Source organism: Diadema antillarum, unplaced genomic scaffold (genome assembly GCF_040938485.1).
Source record: "Diadema antillarum isolate AM-2024a unplaced genomic scaffold, OU_Dant_1.0 scf00000014, whole genome shotgun sequence".
In the NCBI taxonomy this organism is placed as follows: Eukaryota; Metazoa; Echinodermata; class Echinoidea; order Diadematoida; family Diadematidae; genus Diadema; species Diadema antillarum.
In genome coordinates, this window is record NW_027270903.1 from 540877 (window position 1) to 567473 (window position 26597).

Genomic DNA, 26597 nt, shown 5'->3' on the forward strand with positions numbered 1-26597 from the left:
CTTAATAGCACCAACTTAGTCTTAACTCTTTTGTTCTAAAGAACAATATAAAATCAATTCATAGTTTAGGGACTTTTAAGTGAGTATCCATTTCCACCTCCCCCTCCCTCCCCCGTACTCATTGTAATTTCATATGCTAACAAGTTTGGTGAAGACCGGGGGTGAACATCCATTAGGGGAGAAAATGAAAACGGAAGGTTCATGCGCAGTTTTGATACAGATCTGATCAAGATTTCATACAGTTTTTACATTTCCCGTTACCACTGAACGTTTGTACATTTTCCATTGGTGCAATTATAGAGATTTGTACTTTGGGCGAGACGTTTGTTCACACCCCCGCCCCGTCCCCCGCCCCCACCCTGTATCGCTATGAGCGAACATAATGCTGGTAGATTACTGTGCACCTCAAATAATGTATAAGCAGTTCGTACCGATATCCTTTTTCACATCCTGAATCGTCAAATGACGCACGCAGCTACCTGTCGACAAAGACATGTAGATCTGCAGCATGCTGCATGCAATTTGCAGTACTTCGACTCATTAACCTGTTTAATAATAATACATTCATTACTCGATCAACCGTAAGTACATGTACAGTACTACTACTGGAATCGCCTTTCACTGCCGCCAGCTTACAAAGAGAATTTGGTCGCTGATCACAGGAAAAAATGGTGAGTCCATCCTTGTCAAGCCTTGATATGATTTGTGTATAGAATTGAGATTGCCCTTGATCACTATTGTTTGGAGAGCACAATTAAGGGGTCTTATCTCATCAGGGATTCTCTGGGAAGCCGAGAGTGTATAGGCACTCGGATTTTTGTTAATTATGTCAGTCTACAGCTAGCGAGGAGGAAGATTTTCCTACTAATAATCTGCACTTGCAGGAACTACAGGACGGACTTTGTCGCTAATTGTCTCTGCGGAGCTGTCCCTCTTCACTCCACCAGTGTATAGAACCTGGAAACACGGAGTCACTGGTATCGGTTGTAGTGGTAGTACACAGATTGACTTGTACAAACCAAGTACAGTTAACCATACTGTTAGCGGTATCAGGCAGGAGTGAAGCTGCAGTCTGTCTTTGTTCCATGTTTTGTAATCGTTCCGATGTCGGAGTGCTTCGAGTTGGATAGACTAATTGTGACCCTTGTGGGCAAAGCCTCTTCTTAGGTGATCTACTATAATGGTGTAGATATCACAAGGGCCATATGCATTTTGTATGACGTTGTAGTCACAAATTGTGATTCATAATATTCGTATAGACCTATGTGATGCCGTCTATATGAGTTACTTGGCATTCCGATCACCGCAACGGTATAAATTTACAGTGTAGGCCTACTTATAATAACCCTGTGTAGTCATTGTTCCAATCTTCAGCATGTGAGTTTATGAAAAATTGATAATCACTGTATTGTGTGACTTTTCTTTAAAAGCCCATGGTGTAATCATTAATGTCCATTTACTTAGAGTGAACAGCAAGAGTAATACAGGTTACATATGCACTTTGGAAACTAGCCATTTGATCCACTCTAACCATTACTATGAGTTGTTTGTTTGGTTACTTGATTTTCACTGAAAAGTACATAATTAATCTGCAGAGGCAAATTAAATCTGAAAATAGTTTTATATTTATATGAAGTTAGTGCACAAACTTCTTCCTTTCTGTACCCCTATGTCACACTTTTGGTGTAAAGATCAAGTGGGCAGTTTTACTAGGCACAATGTACTACAGGGAAGAAAAAAGTTTTTACACAATTTCTAGTCTCTTCCATTTATTAGCTAGTTTATGAGGGATTTTTTTTTTTGTGAAAATGAAATACCACAGCTGTCTGGTAAACAATGGAAATATGACATTTCTAATTGTCTGAGCTAAGATCTCTGCAGTATTGCAAAAGTACACATAATTATGTAAGCATCCACTTATGCACTCAATTCATTGAAGGGTACTTATTACAACATTACACCTTTTTTTGCAAATGCTATTATCATTTTTATTATTATCATTATTATTACTAGGCCTATTATTATTATTATTATTAGCATCATTATTATATTTATATTATTATCATTATAATTGTTATTATTTATTATTATTATTATTATTATTATTATTATTATTATTATTATTGTTATTATTATTGTTATTGTTATTATTGTTATTATTATTATTATTATTATTATTATCATCATTATTTTCCAGCCAAATGAAAATGACAAAAATGGTTACATAACTTACATTCACATGGAAATGGCACAGTTGACATACAACACAAAGTATGACCAGGGAAGCAATGCCATATTATGTATGTGTATGTCAAGTTTGTGGGCATATATAGTACTGTATATCTCAAATTCAATGTTTAATGATTCACCTTTATAAATTTTCTGTGTGCATCCATTAATCATTCAGATGCTATGATGGAGGTTCTTGCTACCTTCTGGCTGCTGGTGACAGTCGCCGCTTCTTGCTGTTTGGCAGAATGTCCCTATCAGTCGGCTGAGTGTAATAAAGACTTCCCTCAACTGACTTGTGATGGTAAGTATGGAAGGGTATGATTGGGACAATGTTTATATCATGTAATACAGTTTTCTGTCATATTTTATGTTAAAATGCCAATAAATAGATAAATTGATGAATAATAGTAATAGTAGTAGTAGTAGTAGTAGTAATGATAATAATGATATTGATAATAACAGTTATTATTATTATTATTATTATTATTATTATTATTATTATTATCATTATTGGTTTACATGAGAGATATAGAATAGAAAGGTGCATAAACAGAGTCATATGAAGACATACCAGGTGTATGGTATGTTCTGGACTACTCTCTTAATTTCTAGGACTTAAATTTTAAATCTTTCTTACGACTTAAAATATTTTAAGTCTTTAAGACTTATTTTAGGTGGCTTCGATTAAAAGTTGAGTGTCGAAGCTGTTTGCAATCTAAATCTAACAAAGACTTAAACTTTCAGCCAATCAGATGACTTGTAAATGACGTCATCTTGAACCGCCTAAAACCGAAATTGGCGCTGGCCGTCACTTTGCTTCATGCGCGATGCTAGATAGCGTAGTCATACACACACACATTCACATGTACCGTACTATAGTACAGTACTTGTACCAGTCCTAGTATACATCGACCGGCCATTTGCAAACATTATTGACTTGAACAGTTGGTCCTGAAGGCATAAGTCATGCAGGCCGGAGTTTTTTGAGGGCATGATCTGACGGAAGCTTGACCAAGTTGCTTAAAGGTGAGCATATTATTGTATGAATGCTTAAGAATGTGGTTGATAACTCTGGGACTCAGTAACCAAAGATAAAAGATGTTAAGATGTGCACTACATTTTTGGCGAGTTTGAGCCTTGCCACTGTATACAGCGCTGTCCATCCCTGAAGCGCCAGTGCTAACGTTAGCTAGCTGTTCATGGCTTTATGTGTCTATCTAAACATTGTAACAAGTTACATGTAGGCTATAAACGTTATACTAGTATTGTTGGGGGGGGGGGGGGGGGCTCTATCTCGGTGAAACTGCAAGTAATAATACAGGGACTCTTATAAAGCGCTCATTCTACCTAATGATTTACGATGTTGGTGTCTTGACTGAAAGGTAAAGCTATGGAGTAGGTACCTATGGGCAAAACAGGCTACTGACACTGTAGCATAGCCGTAGGCCTAACTGTCGTCTAGTGTCGGTTCACCCCTTCCTACACTCTTGTAAGGTTTAATTTATCAATTTCTACGTAGAAAGGCACAGTTCTAGGCCTTATCATGCCCTATGCTGTGATAAAATGTAGGGCATATGCTGTTAGATGGGTTTTATTTTTAACGTTGTGTTTATAGGCCACCAATAGTACGTAGACCCTACGGGCGCTAAAATAGAACAGCAACCAGCCCGAACACGAAGCCCCCTGTGTGATGAGCGCCCCAGGGTTTAGGGCGCCAATGTTGCAATGCCAGTGCAGTGGCGTCAAGCTCTGAACTTTAAAAACTTCTATCGCATGGGCCATGGCTGACATCACCAATTTCCATTGACTCCCATATTAAAATAGTACATGTCTAAACAGTTTCTGTTCCATTGCATGACTAGATCTAGGTCTACTGAGTCTGATGTCACAATAAACAATTATCTGAATTACCTTTGGCGTGTGCACTCAACACTCTTAGTATAAGCGTGCATCCTGTCACTCATTTTACTGGAGTAAACAACTTCATTCAATGCTACTTGCACTCGGCTGCGTACATGTGTACGTAATGTGAATGTGCTACTGATTTGCATTCCATGAAAATACTACCACTCAGTAGTAGGCCTGGATTCCTAGGCCTTATGGTTGCCATTTCTGCACTGAATTCAAATTCAAGACTCTTTCTTGAACTAGTACGTCTGTTAGTGTTATCGTTGAAGGCGTTGTATGAAACAAATAATGTGTGGGATTACTAGTAGTAACTCATGCAATGGAACAAGATTTCGCACCTGGATAAAGATATTCTACTCCAGTCTTTCTCTTTGTAGCATAATCAATGTGGTGATCTGCGTTTGAGTAGAAGGATCTAGACTTAAAAATTCTACAGATCTACACTTCTGGCTGAGATGTATGCATTAAGCATCACATACACCAGTGAGAGAATGTTGTGAAGCTTTACAATATATGAGGCCTTTTTTTTTTTTTTACTTTTGATATTTTTTAAGATAAAGGGAATGCAAATTACCTGTTATTTGTATAAATTTGTACTCCAAGGAGTACTCTGTCAGGACTACCCCTATTTGGTGTTTATGCAAGACATCCCTGGTATTTCTAAAAATTGATTTTAACGATAACATCTGAAACAAAAATCAGATATCGGTCTCATTTTTTCCTCCAGCATGAAATACAACCCTCGAGACCAATAAGAAATTATTAATTACATAAAAATCTAGAAATGTGGCTATGGCGACCGTTTATACCCCCGAAGCATATTTGTTTTCTTCCTTTTTTTTTGTCAAGCGTTTCTGTTTTTCATTTTCCACTTCCTTATCAGTGATATTTCACAGTTTTTGTGTTTATTTTCAGATCAATGCGGACTTTGCCCAGTTGTACCGAGAAAAGTGCAGGAGATGGTGAACAGATGGGGGCCATTTTACGTCAATAGAATCTTGCACTTGCCAAGCGAAACTACCCTTAGTTGCAAGACATCGTTTAAGAAGATATGAAGACATGGATGGAGACAGTAAGTCCTTCCGGCAATCCTCATAGATCTTGTGGCATTGATTATAATTACTGGAACAATTTCTGTCCAAAGTGTAAGAGTAAAACTTTCTCATTTGTTTATGCTTCATTGCTATTACCCCTTTCAGGAAAGTGAATGTGTACGAGTTTGCTCTCCGTAGACTAATATTGATAATAAGTCGAAGACTGAATGTTAGGGATTGTCATAGCTGATACAATACGTCATATCTAATATGTTAAAGAGAATGTGTGAAATACTTTAAAAAAATATTTTGTATTGTGTTCCATTCTATAGGAATTGTGTGGAATGTCGCTACTTGCAGCGATGCTTCACAGACCCAACATCCTCATGTAGAAGAAAGGGAGAGGACCTCTCATGCTCCCGAGGGATGCCCAGCAGTACCTGGTGCAGAATGACTATGTGCCTGTAAGTACAGTATATATGCTTAATGTTTATAGACTTGAAATCAGTTTATGATCAAATCATTGAGCTTCCAATTTTGAGAATTATCAATATGCATGTTTCATTGGGCTTTTAAGTACCAGCTCATGTTTAGAGAAGAATATTTGAGCTTCATATCTTACAAAGCAAGACTCGTGTAGAATCTGCATGTACTCAGTAACAGGTGGAATTTAAAAATCTGAATTTCTCATGCTGTCGTGAGAAATGCAAAGTTTTCTTCTCTGATATACCGGTGTTTTTGAAACAAACTTTAGAACATTCAGCAATGAGTATTGTGTAGGGGTATGTACAGTGTTTTGACAGTTTTCTTTTAAATTCATTAAATTAAGGATTAAAAATGCATGCTCACTTCTATTGATTTGTAATAATATGTACATCAAATATCTTATGAGTCTGGAACATGTAAATATCAAGTAGGCCTCACCCCGATGATGGCAAAAAGTAATCTAATTTCTGGGAATTTTTTTCAAGGCTTGAGGCTTACCAGATAAGACAAAATGTTTTAAAATAATATATTCCAAAATATATCAGAAATATTTACTTGTACATCACAAACTAAAAGGTATGTGATGTATATGTTATTAGTACATTGTATTTAAGATCAATATTTAAAATTATATTTTAATATTTTTTCCATCCAGAGTGCCCTTTCACTGAGAACTTAACTTCCCTCTGTGTGATGCAAAGTTTATTTGATAATAATTGTAGCCTTTGTCATTTGCTCAAACGATTCAAGTGAAATTTAGTTCGAAATATCAGTAGTGCTATACATGTTTAATCTCTTTTCAGGTAGTAACCAATGTTCATGGCATTGCTGATGCAGAGACTCCAACCCCAGCCAAGCATCTTCTGATCTGGAGATTCTCCCGCCTGAAAGCCCTAGCAAACGGGAAACGCCAAGTTGATCCGCGCGAAACGTATACATCACGAGCGAGAAGTGCGAAGTTCAGTGATGCTAAAGATGCCACCTTCAGCCAGCCCTGCCTAGTCAGATAAGGGAGTGACTAGACGTACATCAAGTATTTTCTCATCCTGGACAACACCATACTAAGTCCAGGCTGGAGATGACCGGAAGCAAGAATTTGACAGACTCTTTAAAGCCCACTGTGTCTTCATCGTCAAATATGCTTGGGTGCTTGAAGCATTCTTTGATTTTGTGGCGGCATATTCATGTACTGCTACAATCCCAAGTGAGGGCTTCGGTCTGGGCATTAGCCACGAACTTCAAGAACACGTCAGTGTATGATGCTAGTAAGATTTTCCGACATTGTGCCACAAACCCATGCACACAAGAAGCATATCTGACTTGCCCTGATGTGCAGCAAAGTTTTCTTAATTTTCGGTGAATTCTTGAATCGCAGTAAGTAACACAGGTAATATGCTGCAATGTTTCCTTTGAAGATACTATCATGCATAATGTTTGAGTTATGGATATTGAGTTATGTTATGTGTGCCTCACTTTTCCATTTATATTGAGCTACAAATCCATGCACACAAGAAGCATATCTGTCATGCCCTGGTTGTAGTAAAGCTTCCTTTTATTTTTTTTTTGGTGCATTTTTAAATAAAAATAACACAATTAACACAATAAGGAAAGTTAATGCCGCAATGTTTCCTTTAGAGGTACTATCATGTATGTGTGTGCCTCACTTTTGCATTTGCATTGCTACGTGAACATTTAAACAATATTTCAAGTTTTTATATATGTCCAGTTTCAATTTGTTTATTGTTCATCTTTGGCTTGTTTTCTGTATATTATGTCTGGTTGATGATGAAAAAAAAAAGTAATGCCAGATAGTTGGCATATAGATATGATTTAAATTGAAAGAAGAAAGTTTAAGTTCCCCTGAACACTTTTGTAATTATTCAACGATTACCTAATTTTCATCACTCCCACAGTGTTGTTGAGCCATTGTCCATCACATTTATTGAGCGCTGATTTGTTGCTATTTTCATTATGACGTTGTGGCTAAACACTTTATGAAACTCTCTATTTATAAAGAAATAAACTTTGGTTTTCCAGCCAAAGTACGTGCTTGAACCCACGAGGAAGGATAGATTCAGCGCAGATGGGCACCTTAAACAAATTTAGAGCATTTGACTTGAAATTTGGCACACATGACCACTATGGTATATAGTATATATATGGTATATATATGGTGTATAATCTTTCGTCAGTGGTGAGCAATGCGTTGCCATGGTAACAGCTTTTTTTTAAACAAAAAACATACAAAAATATTGTGGATTCAGCTAACTTCCTTTAGTCTTTGAGCATTTAGCTAGAAATTTGGCACAAAAGACCACTGTGGTATGTAGATGTGTAAACGTAATCTTTCGTAAATGTCGATCAATGTGTTGCCATGGTAAAGGCATATTTTGAATGAAAATCATACAAAAATATTGTGGATTCAGTTAACTCCCTCACTCTTTGAGTAATTGGCTTGACATTTGGCACATGCAACCACTTTAGCATATAGATGTGCAAACTTTATCTTTCATCAATGGTGAACAATGCGTTGCCATGGTAACAGCATCTTTTCACTAAAATGCATACAAAAATATTGTGGATTCATGTAACAACCTCAGTCTTTGAGCATTTAGCTTGAAATTTGGCACAACTGACCACTATGGTACGTAGATGTGCAAACTTAACCTTTCATCATTGTTGATCATTGTGTTGCCATAGTAACAACATAGTTTGAATGAAAATCATACAAAAATATTTTGGATTCAGGTAACTCCCTCAGTCTTTGAGCATTTGGCTTGAAATTTGGCACATGCAACCATTGTAGTTCAGAAATATGCAAACTTCATATTTTATCATTGTTAAACAATGTGTTGCCATGGTAACGGTGCATTTTCAATGAAAAACATACAAACATTTCGATTCTCCTGTCTCTGTTTAGAGCATTTTGGCTTCAAATTTGGCACATGTTACCTCTACATTACCTAGATGAGCAAAAAATCTTTTGTCAGTGTTTAAAATGTGTTGCCATGGTAACAGTATATTTTGCATGAAAATGATACACTAATGTGAATTCAACTAAACCCCTCACCCTTTTAGCATTTGGCTTGAAATTTGGCACATATGACGGCTATGATATAGGGCCTATAGTTGTGCAAACTTCATTTTTTTCTTAATGTCCAACATTGTGTTGCCATGGTTACACAATTTTTAATAAAAACCATAGAAATCGTCAGTTTATTTATCTTGCTCACTCAGTTTTTGAGCACTTGATTTGAGAGGTGGAACAGTGCATTGCCATGGTAATTTTTTTCTTTATTAAGAAGTAAGAAAAAATAATCCTGGTTGAGCTAATTCCCTCAGTTGTGGTTGGGGGTATATTAATCACAATGAGTGATAGTTCTAGTTAAAAATTCAGATTGCATCACTTCGACATAGTGCTTTGTTACGAAATATGACATCAAAGTAATTAAGAAACTAGTGGTCCATCTCACTTGAACAGTCTCTTGAGATGGTTCCCTGTCATCAGTTGAGATGGATTCTTAAATATCAATAGATTAAGCAGGAATTTGTACATTCTTTGTCAAACATTTTGTCTACCAAAATGCAGTATGGAAATGTACTTATGTAAATCCATTTCAGACAATCGATATTCAAGGAATTTTAGAAATAAGTTTAGAATGATAGTTGTTATTTGAGCTTCTTAATGTTTTAAGGTGAATTTACTTCAGAGTTCAGATAGTTCTTGATCCCTACTGTTGTATGTAATACAGTTTGGATCTAATTGTAAATTTTCCCTACGGAATAGTGGAAAAATTAGGAAAGTCTGGTAAGAAATAAGGAAATGTAACACGTTTTCAGAAAACATTTCTTGACTAGTCCCTATGAATATGCAAATACATGCAAGTGAAAAGTGTAAAAATATTTTGAAGGAATGACATACGGTAATCAATTCCCTCATTTGGACGTTCATAAAGACTGGACAAGATCTGTTTTCTGGAAATGTGTGAAATTGAAAAGAGGCATATCTTCCTTATTTCGTAGCTGATTTTCATAGTCTTTGCACCATTCTGTGTAGGGAAATTTCTTCTCTTTTCTAATTTGATTACACTAATTTTGGCCTTTACTTCCCTCTTGATTAAATTTATACTATGCATCATTCCAAAAAAAAAATCAAATAATTCTTTAAATTGCATGCATGGGACAAAGCGTGTAAATCTAAACGTCAAGTTAATGCAGGCTGTATTGTTTATTACACAGCATCATTTCTAAAATTTATGTTATTAGAATTCATACGTAATCTTATTTGTTCATAGTTTCCATCTTACGACTTAACGATGCTCACCAGGGAAAGAAATACATAAATTGAAAGTCTGAATCGAGTCGTATGGAGTCATCTTGCAAGATAAAAAAAGTGAAAAAAAGTAATCTATTTGGCAATGAAGGTTCCAGTCATCTAGTAACTTGTTTACAGAACACAGTGAAAGAAGCATCAGTAACATGAATGTGAAGATGTGACCATCTGAGACTATTGCAAAATATGCTCTGTTTTCATCATGTCGTATTTCATTTTTTCTGGAGCCTACATGTGTATGACAATCATCTCTATATTTTGTAACTTATCGATGTTTGTGAAAAATGCATCAGTTTGATTTTGATAAAATAAATAGACCTTTACATGTGAAGAAAGTGCATCAATTGGCTGTCATTTTCAGTAGTCTGAGTTTAAATCCATGATGGATTTATTTGAAATAAATCCAAGGAAGGCTTAATATAAGTCTTTCGTCGTTTAAATCCAAGCTGGATTTATTCTAAAAACAAGTCTAAGAAAGATTTAAATGTAATCTAATAAGACTTAAAAAATAAATCCTATAGACTTGAAATTTAAGTCGAACATAGACTTAAATTTTTAAGTCCTAGCTAAGACTTACTTTTAAGTCCTAAGGTTTTGTCTGTATTTACAGTCCGCTAGGACTTAAAGAAATAAATCCTTAGGACTTAAAAATAAATCCTAGAAATTAAGAGAGTATAGGAGGTCTACAGAATTTCAGGGTTTCAGGGTTTCAGCACCATGTGGTTTGACAGCCTAACATCCAGATATGTAAATGTCCACATAGGAGGCATTCAATATGAAGTTTGGAGAATGTGATATCATACATATATGACAATTTCCGAGTGTGTTTCCATACCTTAATACTATTTTGGACCCACTGTTTACTTTCAACACATGGACCATGATTGAAAAATAAGAGCATGTACAGTACAGATCTCTTTATCCTTTGTAACCAAAAAAATGAGAGTTATCATTGTTCACATCACATGATAAAAAATTTGTATGTGATTTACAAAGCTCTACTATAAAAATGCAGCAATATATGTTATGTAATAATATTGTTGCTTTTGACATTTTGAAGTTTTTTAATGTCTTTTACGAATCGTTACCAGTAATGCTATCAGTAACAATGTTATGGTAAAGCACATAGGGAACATTGATTTGCTATATGCACTACCGAAGCTCAGCTATTATTATTATTCATGTCACTGTGAAGATAAGTGTTGAATATTAGGTCAAATATATGAAGTACTCATATATTAATTATATAGCAGTTATACATGTATTAAGCAATATTTATAAAATATAAGTTATGCTGTATAGTATAAATTGTGAATATCAAAGTTCTATGTACCGTATTCATTAACTCCTCTTGTAGTGATGTGTTGATTATCATCACCAATTGTCATAGTTTCCACACATCTCATTTTCAGCTTCCAGATTTCCTGAATTCTGCCATTCCTCATACAATGCAGAGGTCAGTGTTGAAGTTGGGGGGTTTCTCTGGCTGGATTGCTCTGCAAATAACTTCTGCGCCATTGAATGGAGAAAGGAAGGGTAATATGTGTTCCTAAATCCAAGCCAAAACATTTTGAATCAATAAGTTTTATGTCACAGAGTATTGCTGAAGGTCAGGTTTTTGTAGCATTTTTGTATGTACAATTTTTTGCTAATTATTCTAATTTTTGATAATAGTTGAATAAAAGTTATACAGAAGAATTTAGCTGGGGGAGATATAAAACACCTGAGAGCGGCAGAACATGTCAGTTGATAATATGAGTGTTGCTGGTGGAATTGTAAGGCATTTTCAGATTATCAATCATGATTGTGCAAGATGGGCCAAGAGAACATGTACTTTACATGGTGTAGGGTAAGTGTGTACACTATGAAAGAAACTAAAGCCCAAAGTAAAAGTGGGTTGAGTGAAAGCTGCAATATAAATAGCAGAACACAGCAGTGAAAGTTTGAGGAAAATACGACAGTCGATTTAAAAGTTGTGAAATTTTAAGGTTTCAGAGCCGCCATCGCTAGATAAGGAGACTGCTACACTTCATGACGTCTTTTTGGACAACAATATGAAGAAAATATAAGAAAGAGTCTGCAAAATTTCATTTGTCATGAAAAATATATATTCCATTGACTTGTTAGAGACATATGAAAAGAGTAATATTATTCATCCTGCTTTGTGAAAGAGGTATTAAAGTCAAGTGCTCTTCTAGTTCTATTGTGCTGGAAAAGTAAAAATATGCTAAGTTTCTTTGTATTTTCTTCATATTGTTGTCCAGAATGACATCATAAACTGCAGTAGTCGCATTATCCAGTAATGATGACACCAAAATTTTAATACTGCATAACTTTTGAATCAGTTGTCCAACTTGCCTCCAACTTTCACAGATGTGTTCTACTAAAGTGATTGCCCAGTTATAACCCACAGAAAGTAGCCAAAATGAATTTCCTCTTTCACATTTTTGCAAGAGAGCAAGCTCAATGCTTTAAAATTATATATAACTTGTTAAAATTTGCAGTTCCATAGAAAAGGAATAAAAGAGGGTGTAAGGATTATAGGATCACTCAGGCGTGCTGAGCAGAAACAACAATGAAGATCACAGTGAAAGCAGTGCTTGTCAAAAAAAAAAATGGTCCAAGAAAATTGCTAATATCATGATTTTGGCTTTGATTTCCAGAGGAGATGACTCTCCCAAGTAAGACACTCTTTTAAAAATTGATTCAATCAACCCAAATGACTATTTTGGTCCGTTAATGAGAATCCTAATCTGCACCTTTTTGCAGGTTTTTATCCGGATGGTCAGTACATATGGCTGCATTCACTCAATCCTTATTTTTATGTGGGCTTTGCATGGTTTCCTTTTGTGTCTTTTGTCCATTGTTTGATGTTTGTATAGAATCCACATTAGGTTTTCTTGTCATCGCACAGAATGTGTGTGGCAGCAGAAAGACTTGGCATATTTTGAAGCATGCAAAATGAGAATTTTCCAAATCCTATCAAAATTAAAAGTTCTCTTTTAAAACTTGCAAAATGGGGTTTCTCATACCATCTTTATCATTTGGTACCTTGGTATGAGACATTACTGCCTTTCAATAAGACAATGTGTATTTGTGTTTCATGCATTTTGTATGGTTGATCATGGCTATTTCCATTTCTTCCAGACTTTGTTCAAAGCACACTGTGTCATGAACCAGAAACTTGCTGAAGACAATTTTCACTTGAACATGCTAACAGGGATGTGGATACATGGGACTACATCAATTATTAGTGAGTTTTATTCTTTAAGGAAAAAAAAAACAGGAAGCAAAACTGGAACTAGTGACTTCATTGATTGTCAAAATGTCTGTAGAGGTGCTCTTGTGGAACACCAGTTTCTGTAGTTTTACAGTGTTCAAATGTAATGAAGGATCCTGTTTTCTAAAGGACTGGAATATTTGTAAAACTTTAAAGGGGTGATATAGTGTTGGTTGAGATGATGATTCAGCTTTTAGTTTTTTTGCAAGATACTTACAAAGCATTTTATAAAATGCTGAAGAACTTACAATTCTGTGAGGAATTCAGATTTTATTCACTGAAAATCATTTTCAAATGACTGAGATATATTCAAAAGCAAACTAAAACAAAGCAATCCTAATAAAACATGGGTCCCACCTTCTATTAGGATCACATTTCAAAACCAATTTCTATAGAATAAACTTCTAATTCCTCTTAGAATTATATGCTCTTTCATATTTCATAAAGGGTTTCTCATTTTCTGAAAAACAATGATCATAAAACAGTTAAAAACTCGAAGTCCCATCCCATCTAAAACTATACCATCCCTTTAAATATTTTTGATACCATGGGTCCTCCAAGGCCCCCCCCCCCCCCATAACATCATCAAACCTGCCTGCCTGGTCAGATGTGGACTTACGATCTCTTTGCATTTTGCCTCCTTTATGTGGCTTTGCATAGATAAACATAACATCATGTATGTATGTGTGTCTTTTTTGCCCGCCAGCATTCTGTACCGATTTAATCTTACTGTGGACGGTAGCTTACTGGAGCTGGAATTGTCGGAATGCAACCAGACACTCAGATTTAGACAAACATGGAGGGATGCTGCTGGGAATTACACCTGCACTGTGTCCAATGGGGCACAGTCTGTTCAGAGACACTTTCATGTTCAAGTGCAAGGTTGGTAATGTGGTTTCTCTGTTCTATAAAGTGTGTGCTGTGTGCTTGAAGTTAATACAAAGATGTGTAGCAGATCATGATAAGCTTGACCACGGTTCTGTTTCATAAAACTTGTTATCAGTAACAACTGCCACATTTCTGTGACAAATTTGCTCTCCGCCAATCAGATACAAAGATTTCTGTAGCTTATTAGAACTATCATAACTTGTTATTGATAACAAGTTTTATGAAATGTGAGGCCCTGGAGTCCATGCACTTCTACTGCTCTCAGCAATAGGGAGCTTTAGATTTTAGACGCGCGGACGTTCAAAGGAAAAAAAACATGCTCTGAGCGTGCGCAGAAGCACACGTCAAGTCGATTTATTTTTAGCTTGCGTCGCCTGAGTTTTTCACTACGCGTACTGGGCTATTTTACGTCCGCACAGTTTGCAACGTAGAGAACTACTTCATGCACTGATCATCTGGGGACGCGATTTTATTTTTTATACGTTGCGTCCCAGCGTAATCTAAAGCTACTTTTCAGCATGACGCAGGGGAGAGGAGAACGTCCAGCGCACTCGTCGTCACATACGTCTGCGCGTCAAAATCTAAAGCTCCCTATTATCCCTTTTTGCACCCAGGCAATCAGCTTTAATAGCTTGCCATCAAACATTTCATCACATTCAGATACCCACCTAATCTTGACCTAGTTGGAGATTAGCAAGCCCACTCAGGTATAGCAATATTCCTCTATCCAATAGTATACAAATGACGCACAGGTCTGAGTGCATCAGTCAGTAGTGTGTGCATAAGGTAAATATGGAATGCTTAACCCACGAGGCGAAGCCGAGTGGGTTTAGGCTAAATTCCATAGTTACCGCATGCACACTATATTCCGACTGACGCACGAAAAGACATGTGCGTCATCTGATTTATAGAATGGGTAATTTTCTTGCCAAAAACCCATTTTTCTATTGTGTTACCCGATGACAAAATGACTGGATGCATTTACTTTTGGCTTGCCATAAACGAGCATGCATCAGTTTTTACTGGACGCACGGCCAGCCGTGCAATTAGTTTTTACTGGACGCATGGCCAACCTGATTGCGCGAACGCTTGCTTAGTGCGCAAACCTTTGTTACAAGTACGCGTACTCTTGAAAAGTGCGTGATAACATGTTTACCACTGTGACTCAGCGTGCGGCCAGTAAAAATCAACGCATAGCTCTCGACTAATCAGATCGCAGGATTCTCGCTACCCATTCTATAAGAGGCCATGGTGACACAATTAACTTGTTGGAGACTAGTCCCAAGTGGTATACTCGGGCAGGGGTCTATTGGAAATGCGTGTTGTAGCAAAATCAGCCCATCCTCAACGGGTTAAAGGATTAGAAGGATTAGAAACTGGCAATCTCTGTTCATCTTTATGCGTCATGATGTAAGCCCCCTGTGTGCCGCATTACTCTGAGAATGCAACGCAGGCATGCTATGGGAAAACATTCTGTTTTTCATGTCATGTAACTATTCATAGATCTTTGTTTTGATTATGAAATAAGCAGACATACTTTTTTCAATATATTCCAATTATTTGAGTGAGTGTGTATTGTATGACTACAGTTTGTGACTTTTCTTCAACTTTCCAACTTACGAAAGTGCATGTGTTGCTTGTTTTGCTGAAACATCTCCCCCTCCCCCTCCCCCTCCCCCCAAAAAAAACATACAGAGAAGCCATTTACAGGCAATTTCATCATACCCAGAACCCCAAACTGCACTGACAAGGCAGTGGCGCCGGGCCAGAATGTCCACTTCTTCTGCGAGTTCTGCGCAGGTGACAAAGCGAGGCAGTCTGACGTGCAGTGGTTCTTCAATGAGAGTGGAACCCTTGTGCCGATTCCAGAACTTTCTATGAGAAGCCCAGAGAATGATTACACCAACAACTACACCACCCAGCTGGAGTATGGCCACAGCTGCTTTACAGACAAGTGAGTTGATGGCCATGTTACAGAAGCATTGTGGGTAAAAGGGTAATGAAACCCAAATATTCAATCATGAGGAATGAGTGAATGCAACAATATTAATTCTTTACGTGCCACGTTCGCATGCCTGACTTCTCATATTCTCCTCAAATCGCACAAAGCCGCCCAAACCTATCAATAAATCACCAAATGCCACAGGACGATGGAAACGTTTCTTGTGATTCCATTCCTGTTACAGGTAGCTTGATTTTATGTGGTGATTGACTATCAAGTGGTGTTTCCTACTGGATTTGCGAGTAAATTCTAAGTTTTTGGCACTGTTTTGTGTGCAAAAGTCATGCCTCTACAATAATACAGCTACTAGTTATTTGAAAGAAAAATCATAGATTTGTCATACAATTTACATCAAAGCAAAGCTCTGCATTTTCTCTTCAACTTTGCTCATTACATGTCCAGGGTAACCAAAATTTATTTAACTTACAGAGATTTGAAAAGCACAATGTTTTCCCAAAGCATGACGATGTTGCTGTCTCAGAATGATGTGGCACATTATGTAAGTTTACACCAAGGCACATACAGAGTTAATAGTACACATCAGTGAAGGATGAGGAAAATCAGACAATCTGCTGAAAAGCTATGAATATCACTGGATGAGAAGACTACAAGATTTTGTGGCATCATCGCAGCATAAAGAAAATATAAAGAGAATTCCTCAAAATTTCACTCTTATGAAAAGAACATATGTGACCCGCTACAACAAAATGGTCCTAAAGTCGCGCACAGTCGAAGCCGTGAAAATCGAGTTTGAAGTTAGAGCATCAAAATTGGTCAAAACTTACAATTTTCTGAATTTGACATATTATTAGAGTCTGACATGTCTTCTATCATCTGTCGAAATTTTGAAGCAAAATGATGAAAGGAAAGACCAAAAAATAGCGTTTTTCTGGGCCATGTTTTTTGGACGTTTCAACGAAGCAGAAACTGGTTCGAACATTTGGATTGAGCGCCACACATAGGCTCCGCCCCTAACAACGACCAGAGTGATCTCATTGGTCAGTTTGCTGCTTGCCGCTAACCGAAGCGTGAAGCTCGCACATTGCCCAGTCGACTGGTGCGTGTGGGCGGGTTGCGCTATGCCTAACCGCTTCTCCTGACATCCTGGTCACTGATTGGTCGGTGAGGAGACCGCCGACGCTGTGTTTGAATGAGCATTTCGGGGGTTGCTAGGGCTGAACTTCTATTGTCCTGAGGTGAATACTAACTTGCGTGTCTCTTGATTGTGATTGCGTCGCAAGGAGAACTTTCAGGGCGCTTTTCTCGAAACAGTGATTTCCCAGACATCTTGACATGCTCTCTTTTAAACATCGATATCTCCGCCGCCGATTATTTTTATGAGACGTGTTATATATCAATTTAAAGCAGAAAGATTAGGAAATTGTGTCATGCAATTTTCAAATAATCGACCTCGCCCGACTTTAGGATCATTTTGTTGTAGCGGGTCACATATGCCTTGGGTTTCTTCCTGATACTTGTTACTGATACATGTTAAGGGTGATATAATTCTCCCTGCTTTCTGGAAGAGGTAAGTCGATTACTTTTTCATTATGCTATAAGAATTGAAACATTTTGAATGCTCGCTATATTTTCTTTGTATAAATGTTCTGCAGTGATGTTACAAATTGTTGTAGTCTTCTCATTGAGCCATGGAAGCTCCAAAGCTTTGAAAATTTACTGCGAAACTCTGCTGACTGAACTGTGTATTGATTTTTCTTATCAAGTGAAACAAAAACATACACAAGCATACAGAGAGCTTTAGAAAGTATGCTGTCACTGTCAAATTTTCTGTGAAAGAACACGCAAAAAAAAAAAAATCACCACATTGTTAGACTGGTTGTGTGATGGTTTTATTTCAATTAGATAATGGGTACCTGGCAGTGGCGGGAGTATTTTACTCTTGTACAATAAAATTGGCAAAACAGCTTTTTTTAGTAGCAAAGAGAAGACGAAACATGAGCTGGTGTTTGATGTGGACAGTAACCATTATCAAGAGAGTGTAATAATTCCATGTGATTGCCATCCAATTCCTCAATAAATAAGCAAAATGTGAGGAAAGTCTACTGTGACATTAATTTGTTCATCTATATTGTATAATCTAGAGAAGATGGGGCCTATTTATGATTAATATTCCTAGGAGTTTATGATCTCAATTTGTTTAACTGGGCACCATTTACCCCAAGGTGTCCCCCAGTGTGCCCAAACCTCCCGGATTTAAGGAATATTTACAAATCTTCTTCTCTAGAACCAGAAGTGATAAAGCTACTTGTAAGTTGATACTATGAGTTAGTACATGGATGACTATAATTTCAAGTTTGTTCATTGCAGATCCGGGGGTGCCCCCCCCCCCCTCCCATAGGAGCCTGGGGAGAGGGGGAGGGATCCAAATGTGTGCCAAAATTGTGCATCTTAATCCTTGAAATCCCTTGATGGATTTTCACCAAACTGGGCAGGTAGCATTCCTAGGGAAATAGGATCTCAATTTGTTCGAATAGACATCATTCTCCACCTGGGGGCCACAGGGGGCCCAAACCTCCCAAATTAGGAAATATTCAAAAATATTCTTTTCTAGAATAAGAATTTATAGAGCTTTAAGTCTTTTTCTTCTTTATTTTTCAAACTGCATTGTCAAACTTTGTAAGTTACTATTGTGATGGAGTATGCAAGTGGACACCCTGCCCCTAGCTCTCAAAGCTGCCCCCTGCCCAAGAATGACTGGAAGGTGAACTTGCCATACTCTGAGGTGAGCACGAGACCCCCAGTCTCTTGTTTCAGTTCCATCTTCTCAATGTTTGCTGTGATCATCAAATCTAATGATTACCAGCCTGGCTTCATCTCTCTCTCTCTCTCTCTCTCTCTCTCTCTCTCTCTTCACTCTACAGCATTGGAGTGCAGTCTGTTGGTATACATCTGTTCATCGGAAACATAACTGAAGAAGCTTTAGGAAAGTATGTCATTGCTGCAAATTACACCCTGGATGGGAGAATCATAGCCAACAGCACGAGCGTCAACCTGTCTTTCAGTAAGATAATGTCTATCCATGGTTCCATGACAAATACTCCCTCCTCCCTTGACAATTACCCTAGGCCCTTTTCTTGACCCTAACCCTAAGCTTAATCCTGAGCCCAATCCAAACTCTAATCCAATTCTGGTTCTCGGGACCAGCAGTTTTCTTTCCTTATATCAAAATTTTGTTATAAACCGAAAAAATAAACAATGAAAAACATAGAGTTGATAATGTTGTGGTCTGGATTTCACTTCATTGTAACCAGAATTTCATTATAACCATGTTTGTTGTAACAGAAGTACACTGTGCGCCTATTCATGTCAGGTTCGTGTTTATGTCTATCTTTGTAATTTCTTCCCATTTCAAAATAACTTTCATTAAGTTTTTTTTGTTGTTGCAAGCAATCTACCTGATATAGTACACGCGGCACATCCCATCTTAACCCATGAATTGAAAAGTTGTATAATATATCATTACAATAAAAAAAGATGAAGTTACTGTGCATATATTGGTAACAAGATTAGTGCAGTCTGCATCAGTGATTTTCAAAAGGCTTTCTGACTACTGTCGCAGTATTAAAGCAAACCTGAACTTGGCACACTGCTCTGCATGAGAAAAGTATGAGTGTGGCGAATCAAGCCTTATTGAAATTTGATTGCAATTTTCGTAAGGTGCCCAGGCCACACTTCTTGTTCCTCTCTCTTTAGAGTGCACTGAAAGCTGTTTCACTGTTATGTGCATGTTCATATGCTCTTCTGTAATATTAATAGCTTCACTAATTTTCCAGTGTTGAATGCAGTAGAGGTTTTTGTAATACTTTCCTTGATGCATACAAAAACTTACAGAATTATGACCATTTCTGTTACTCCTTCCTGATGCTATCATTGATTGCAGGCATTAATTACCACAAGATGATATCAAAAAGATTCTCCCCACCCAAATATCCATTAGTGTGTACTGTCAATGATTAATTGATTAGTATATCGGACTCTACAAGAATATACAAGACTGGGTCAATTTATCTCATTGCTGTTGCCCTCACAATGAACAACTGCAATGAAATATGGCTTCAGAAAAAAAAAATTGAACCATTTGCAGTAAATGTTTTAAACCAGATTAACACATTACATAGAGACAAAATGCAAGAGGGCAAAAAATGTAAAAATTTTTTAGGCCACTCCCCTCATATATCCACCACCTGTGACAATATTATAAGGCTTTTGACAAAACCATCAGACCAAATCACTTGTGAAAAAAAAATGATTGAAGATTAAACATATTTCATGTATCTCATTTGGTTTTTTTTTCCATGGCAGAACCTGGTCCAATTATCAGTGTGAGGCTGACCATTGCCATAGTGATGTCACTGGTCCTTGTGGTTACCCTGGTAGCCACGGTTACCATCACATGCTATATGCATCATCTGACTCTACAACTGTGGTGGAAGAATCGGTACGGCAAGCTGGAGGAAAATGGTACGTCTGTGTGATGCTGGTGTAGGGGTAGTTTGGATGTTGCACGTTGATTCTGAAACAAGGATCTTACTTTTCACTGTAGTGCTGTTCTTTCACGAGTCTATTTCAACCTGAAGAAAATGGGAAAATACTTTTTTTACTTTCAGTTAAAGCTTCAACTGTTATTTAGGATGAAAATTAAAGATTGGAAAAAAAAAAACAATAACCTTTTTAGACTGCCTTATACAGTTATTGCATGCTCCATCGTGCACTATACTGGATTTATTGTAGAACGACAAATACAAAATTATCCTGAGTCCCGTTTTGTTTCACACTGGCCGTAGGCTGAGGTGAAATAGAACTGCAAGAGGGATAATTTAGCATTTGGAGTTCTACAGTCCAGTGCTGGTGCAGCAGTAGAACAATGAACCCCTTGATAAACATGCATTTTTCATAGGTCTAGGCCCAACGAGATCTGCTATTGATTTCATGCAGGGAGAGTATAAGAATAATCTTGTGTACATATGTACAGCCCAGTAGTGCAGTGCTGAGCAGACTTGGGTATGAACTCATACTTCTTGTGTCTTGTGCTCTTCTCTCTGTGTCTTATAATATGCTGAAAGTATTGTAGGCTTTGCCCTACGTCCCCACTACGTAGTATTGCTGCACAGTATCGCTGTGTATACAATTAAAGTGTAGGCATGTCGTAAATGTTTCAGTATAGGGCACGACCGTACACTATACTGAGTTTTTCCACACGATTACACAATGCAGTCTAACCAATCACAGCACATAATATACTTGACCTATTTACAAGGCCATGACGACACAGAAAGGACAAAGGGGATTAGGTAGTCTCTATTCATTAGTGATTTGTTTCCAAGACACCAGCAACAATAGATGTACAAAGCTTAGAAAGGACTAGGGTATGTTACATCATTTCAGTAACTAACATGACTGCTGGAAAATGTAGAAGTAGTATATTGACCTGTATGTTTATTGTCACAGATGGACATCGGTGTGACGCATTCATCAGCTACAGTGACGCAGCAGATGACTTGCAGTTTGCCATATTCCTGAAGATCTTTCTAGAGGGAAAGAACTACACAGTCTGGCTTAAAGATATTGATGCTGCTGTGAGCAATGGTGAGAAATGCCCCTCAAAAAAGATTTGTTAACCCGTTGAGGACGGTTTGATTTTGCTACAACACGCATTTCCCATAGACGCTTGCCCGAGTATACTCGTGACTCGTCCTCGACGGGTTAAAGAAATCCAATTCCTTTTCTTAGATTGGGCCAACTTGTCACTTTTGTAATGAAGTGAACATGGAAAATTTTGGATTTTATCTGTGCAGATGTGCATTTGTATGTATATATATAGATAGATATAGATGTGCATTTGTATGTATGTATATGTGACCCGCTACAACAAAAAGGTCCTAAAGTCGCGCATGGTCGAAGCCGTGAAAATCGAGTTTGAAGTCAGAGCATTAAAATTGGTCAAAACTTACGATTTTCTGATTTTGATATATTATTGGAGTCTAACATGTCTTCTATCATCTGTCGAAATTTTGAAGCAAAATGATCAAAGGAAAAATAAAAAAATAGCATTTTTCTGAGCCATGTTTTTTTTTGCGTTTCAACGAAGCAGAAACTGGTTCGAAAATTTGGATTGAGTGCCACAGATAGGTTCCGCCCCTAACAACGACCAGAGTGATCTCATTGATCAGTTTGCCGCTTGCTGCTAACCGAAGCGTAAAGCTCGCACACTGCCCAGTCGACTGGTGCGTGCGGGCGGAGTGCGCTATGCTCAGCTGCTTTTCACATCCTGGTCACTGATTGGTTGGTGAGGAGACCGCCGACGCTGATGTGCTTGAATGAACTCTTCGGGGGTTGCTAGGGGCTTACCTTCTATTGTCCAGAGGTGAAAACTGACTTGCATGTCCCTTGATCGCGATTGCGTCGAAAGGAAGACTTTTAGGGCGCTTTTCTCGAAACAGTGATTTTCCAGACGTCTCGACATGCTCTCTTTTAAACATCGATATCTCCGCAGCCGATTATTTTTATAAAATGTGTTATATATCAATTTAAAGCAGAAAGATTAGGGGATTATATCATGCAATTTTCAAATAATCGACCTCGCCCGACTTTAGGATCATTTTGTTGTAGCGGGTCACATATATATATATATATATGAATAGCTGTGCATTATGTTTGCATTGACAAACATAGTGTGTTCAAATTAATGAAATTCTTCCATCAAGATGTTTATATTGCAACTGATTGACAAATTGCCCTACATTGACATAAATTAGCACCAGATTAATCAGTGTTCAGTTGTAGCCTCGTTGATATTTTGGCCGCCTGAAAAAGAAATGTAGTGGCCCGAAATAAATGGAAATCTAAAAATTTATCTTGAAGTTTATAATATATGCATGCTTGTGTATGATAATGTGTAAGTGTGTATATACGTACGTCTCCCATGTATCACCTCTTGAAAGTTGGATACACCGACTTCAATTATTTCACACTTTTGATCTCAAGATACTACAAAATAACTCAATATCCTGGCAAATCGTGTCAGCCAGACAAGTTTCTTTGGTAGGGCTTTCCAATATATTGCAAGCAAATTCCAAACAATGGAAGATGAATTTTGAGTCCTTCTGAGTACTATGCTTAAGCTTTAATATTGCCATGGTTTTGAGAGTATTTCAAATGAATCCCTTCTGCTTTTTATATGCAGCCCTCATAACTGAAGAGATAGACTACATGAAACAGAGTAGACGGTGTATTCTCATCATCTCCAAAGAGTATTCAAACGCCAGACACAGTCGGTTGCTGGTAAGTTACTTTCAAACTAATTGAAATTTTGATGGGCAAAGTGGGAACAAGCGTAACATACACTCTCAAAAACTTGCAAACATACAATGTTTGGGTTGGAGATCTATTTTCAGTGTTTGGTATAACATAATCTTTCAACTATATATATGAAAACTGGAAGCCTAACTTAAGTTTCAGTAGTGTTTTTTTTTTTTTCACAAGTTTTGTACATTGACATCTTTTTGATCCAAATTTGGTTTCCTCTTACTTTGGGGTCCTCTGTTTTGACCTCAGAAGGTACATACATTGTATAAAATTGTGTGTGTGAAACCCTTCAAATGCCTTTGCAGAACAGTTGGCAGTGCAATACTTAAAAAATATCAAGAAGAGAAGGAGAATGTGTTTTAGGAGTATGCCAAGGAGTTCAGTGAGAATCCTTGCAAGTGCCAGATACTGTAAAACAAGGAATGTTTGCATGCATTTTAATTTTGCGAATTTTGTGAGAACCAAGATTCGCGAAATTAAAATGCACATGAAAGTTTTTGTCTACACTATATGCTTTGAATGCCAGTAGCAATTTGCGAAAATTTCATGCCATGAAAAAAAATTGTGCCTCGAATATATTGTGTTTTATTTCCTGTAGACTGTTTATGCTTTATATTTCTTTGTGTTTTTATTCTTTGCAATTTTTATGCCTTGACTGACTTTTGTAATAGTAACAACTTGTGAAAATGTTGTGTACTGGTACTATATTGTAAAACAAATACATTGAATATCATGTCCAAGGTGGGAAATTGCTATCTTTTCCCTTCATACATGATAATACTTCTTTTTCATTTCATCAATGCAATTCTCGATTCCAAATTCAACCTCTCAGGAAATCAACTTACAAGTCACAATTCTTGAAATAAATGTAGCAAACTAAAAAATGTAGCAAAAGAAAAAGAGATCTCATAATATAATACCTTTGGAATAGGTGGCATATATAGACCGATTCAGGTTCGTTGAGGGCAGCAGACAATTTGTGGTACTGGGCGCAGCCATGAGCTCATTTTGAGGTGTCTTAGCCGACCCCCCCTCCTCTCCCCCACCCCCGGGCAACATGTTTATCACGCACTTGTAACAAAGGTTCGCGCACTAAGCAAGCGTTCGCGCACTCAGTACAAGACGCCTATTGGCTAAAACGACCATGCATCAGTTTTTCATTCCGCGCGCGGAAGGGGGTGGGGGAGAGGGATGGGGGGGTCAGCTAAGACACCGCGTTAATGGCGCTGCCCATGCCAAAAATACACATAGCGTGTCACAGAATCGGTCTATACAGTACAGTACATACAAATCAACAAACAAAACTGTTCTGAAGCTTGCTTTGGTGTTCACATCAAAATATACACTAGTTCTACAAACTGAAAATTAAATAGACAGCATCAAATTAGTGCTATGTCTTGGTCAGCTTTACTTTTTTTGTCCTCAGTTTTTGTTGTTGTTTTTTGTTTTCAGCTAGTGAATATCTTCAGGTGTTCCAAAGCAAACTCACACTTGGAGTTCACATGTTGAAGTTTGATTCATGTTCACTCCAAATATTGGCCTGTATTAGCCCTGCTGTTACATATATTATATTTTTTTTAAATTTAGACTTTGCAGAGGCAGAGAAGTTTGTTGAATCAGAGAAAATGACCAAGTTTGTCTTGCACACTGATATTTCAAGTTTGCACTGATGTTGTTGTTCAGCTGGTCAAATTTTGATGATGACTCTTTGATGGGCATTACAGAATGAACTCGCCACGGATCAGATCCTGAGACGAGAGATCAAAGTCATACCCATTCTCTACGGGGACGTCACTCAGGCCGACCTGAATACAGACCAGCAGCTCACCAGAATCGTCCAGCTGTCTCCCTGCATCATCTGGAAGGAGAAACCTCAGGGGAGTAACAATGCCCCCCAGAGGATGGGGGGAGAGGGAGAGCTACGCCTTGGAGTGGAAGAGGAGGGGGGTGACAGACTGGAGGACCATCTCGTAGCCGAGGATGCAGCGATGAGCAGGAGGCAGAAAAAATTGCAAGCAAAATGTGAGAAGAAACTTCTGCTCCAGATGCCGGCCACTCGCACAGAAAACAGTAGAAATAGAGTGGTCTAGCCCAGTCTGAGAGACCTCCAACAATTTTAGAAGTTGTTTTAAAATTCACTTACTGAGCTGCATTCAAACATGCAAAACTTTTTAAAACTATGCTGTCACAATCAAGTATAACATCCTAGTAGCCATTTTGCATGAAAAACCTGCATAAAATTTATAAGGTTAATTTCCTGGTAGGAAAAGAAAAGTGTATACGGTCAGCTATGTTTAATTCATGTTTTTGGAGATTTTCTGGAGGATTTATCCTGCTGCTTGCAAGTTTGAAGAATAAATCTAAGAATAGGCAGTGTTTGAAGTCCCATCTTGTGAGGAAAATTCTTGGTGCTCTGGTGCTGTGGGGTCACATGGCATTATAATACTCAAGTCTCTTTGGCAAGCCCTCCCAATATCAAAGGGAGCTTGTCTTCAGATGACATCGTGAAGCACATTCAGAAGTGAGTTTTGTTTGTTTTTTGTTTGTTTGTTTGTTCATATCCATCTGAGAAGATGGCTGGATTGCCCATATTCAGCTATGCTAAGCTTGTCTTCTGTGGGGTCCAGTTGGATGTGAGGTGGGACCACTTTACCGGGTTAAACACCCTGCTCTTTGCGATGAATGAATGAAGCGGGATCTTTTATGTGCATGAGTTGTGACTCTTCATACATGGGACCTCCATTTTATGTCCTATCCGAGGGACAGAGTGTTTTACCCCTTACTAGAGGGGACGGTATGCTTACACACAACATTGCCCAGTCCCGACTCAGGTTCAAACCCGGGCCCTTAGGATTGTAAGGCAAGCGCAGACGCGCTACCGACGCGCTACCAACTGAGCCAACGTAACTCACAGCACACTGTGGATTCTTTCTTGGATGTGATGTGAGGATTTAATATGGTCCTGATAAGGACCTACTCAGTCTTGATGTTTCAGTAAGCATGTTCCTGCTGTCCTCGGGAGAATTCGCATCTATGTAGGCCCTATATGCCCAGTTATAATCATGTCTTATTGATATCTCAGGACCAATCCCGCATCCAAGAATGAAT

At 37.8% G+C, this 26597-nt stretch overlaps 1 protein-coding gene across 1 annotated transcript; it reads left to right on the forward strand.

Moving 5' to 3' along the window:
- The first annotated feature begins 437 nt into the window (after positions 1-437).
- On the forward strand, positions 438-26211 carry LOC139722665 (X-linked interleukin-1 receptor accessory protein-like 2). The gene is made up of 10 exons (XM_071633961.1): positions 438-671; positions 2408-2533; positions 11406-11529; positions 13980-14155; positions 15857-16115; positions 19046-19185; positions 20487-20645; positions 21633-21770; positions 23368-23465; positions 25214-26211. The coding sequence occupies exons 1-10, from the start codon at positions 590-592 to the stop codon at positions 25577-25579; spliced, it is 1668 nt and encodes a 555-aa protein (XP_071490062.1). The 5' UTR covers positions 438-589; the 3' UTR covers positions 25580-26211.
- Positions 26212-26597: the final 386 nt, after the last annotated feature.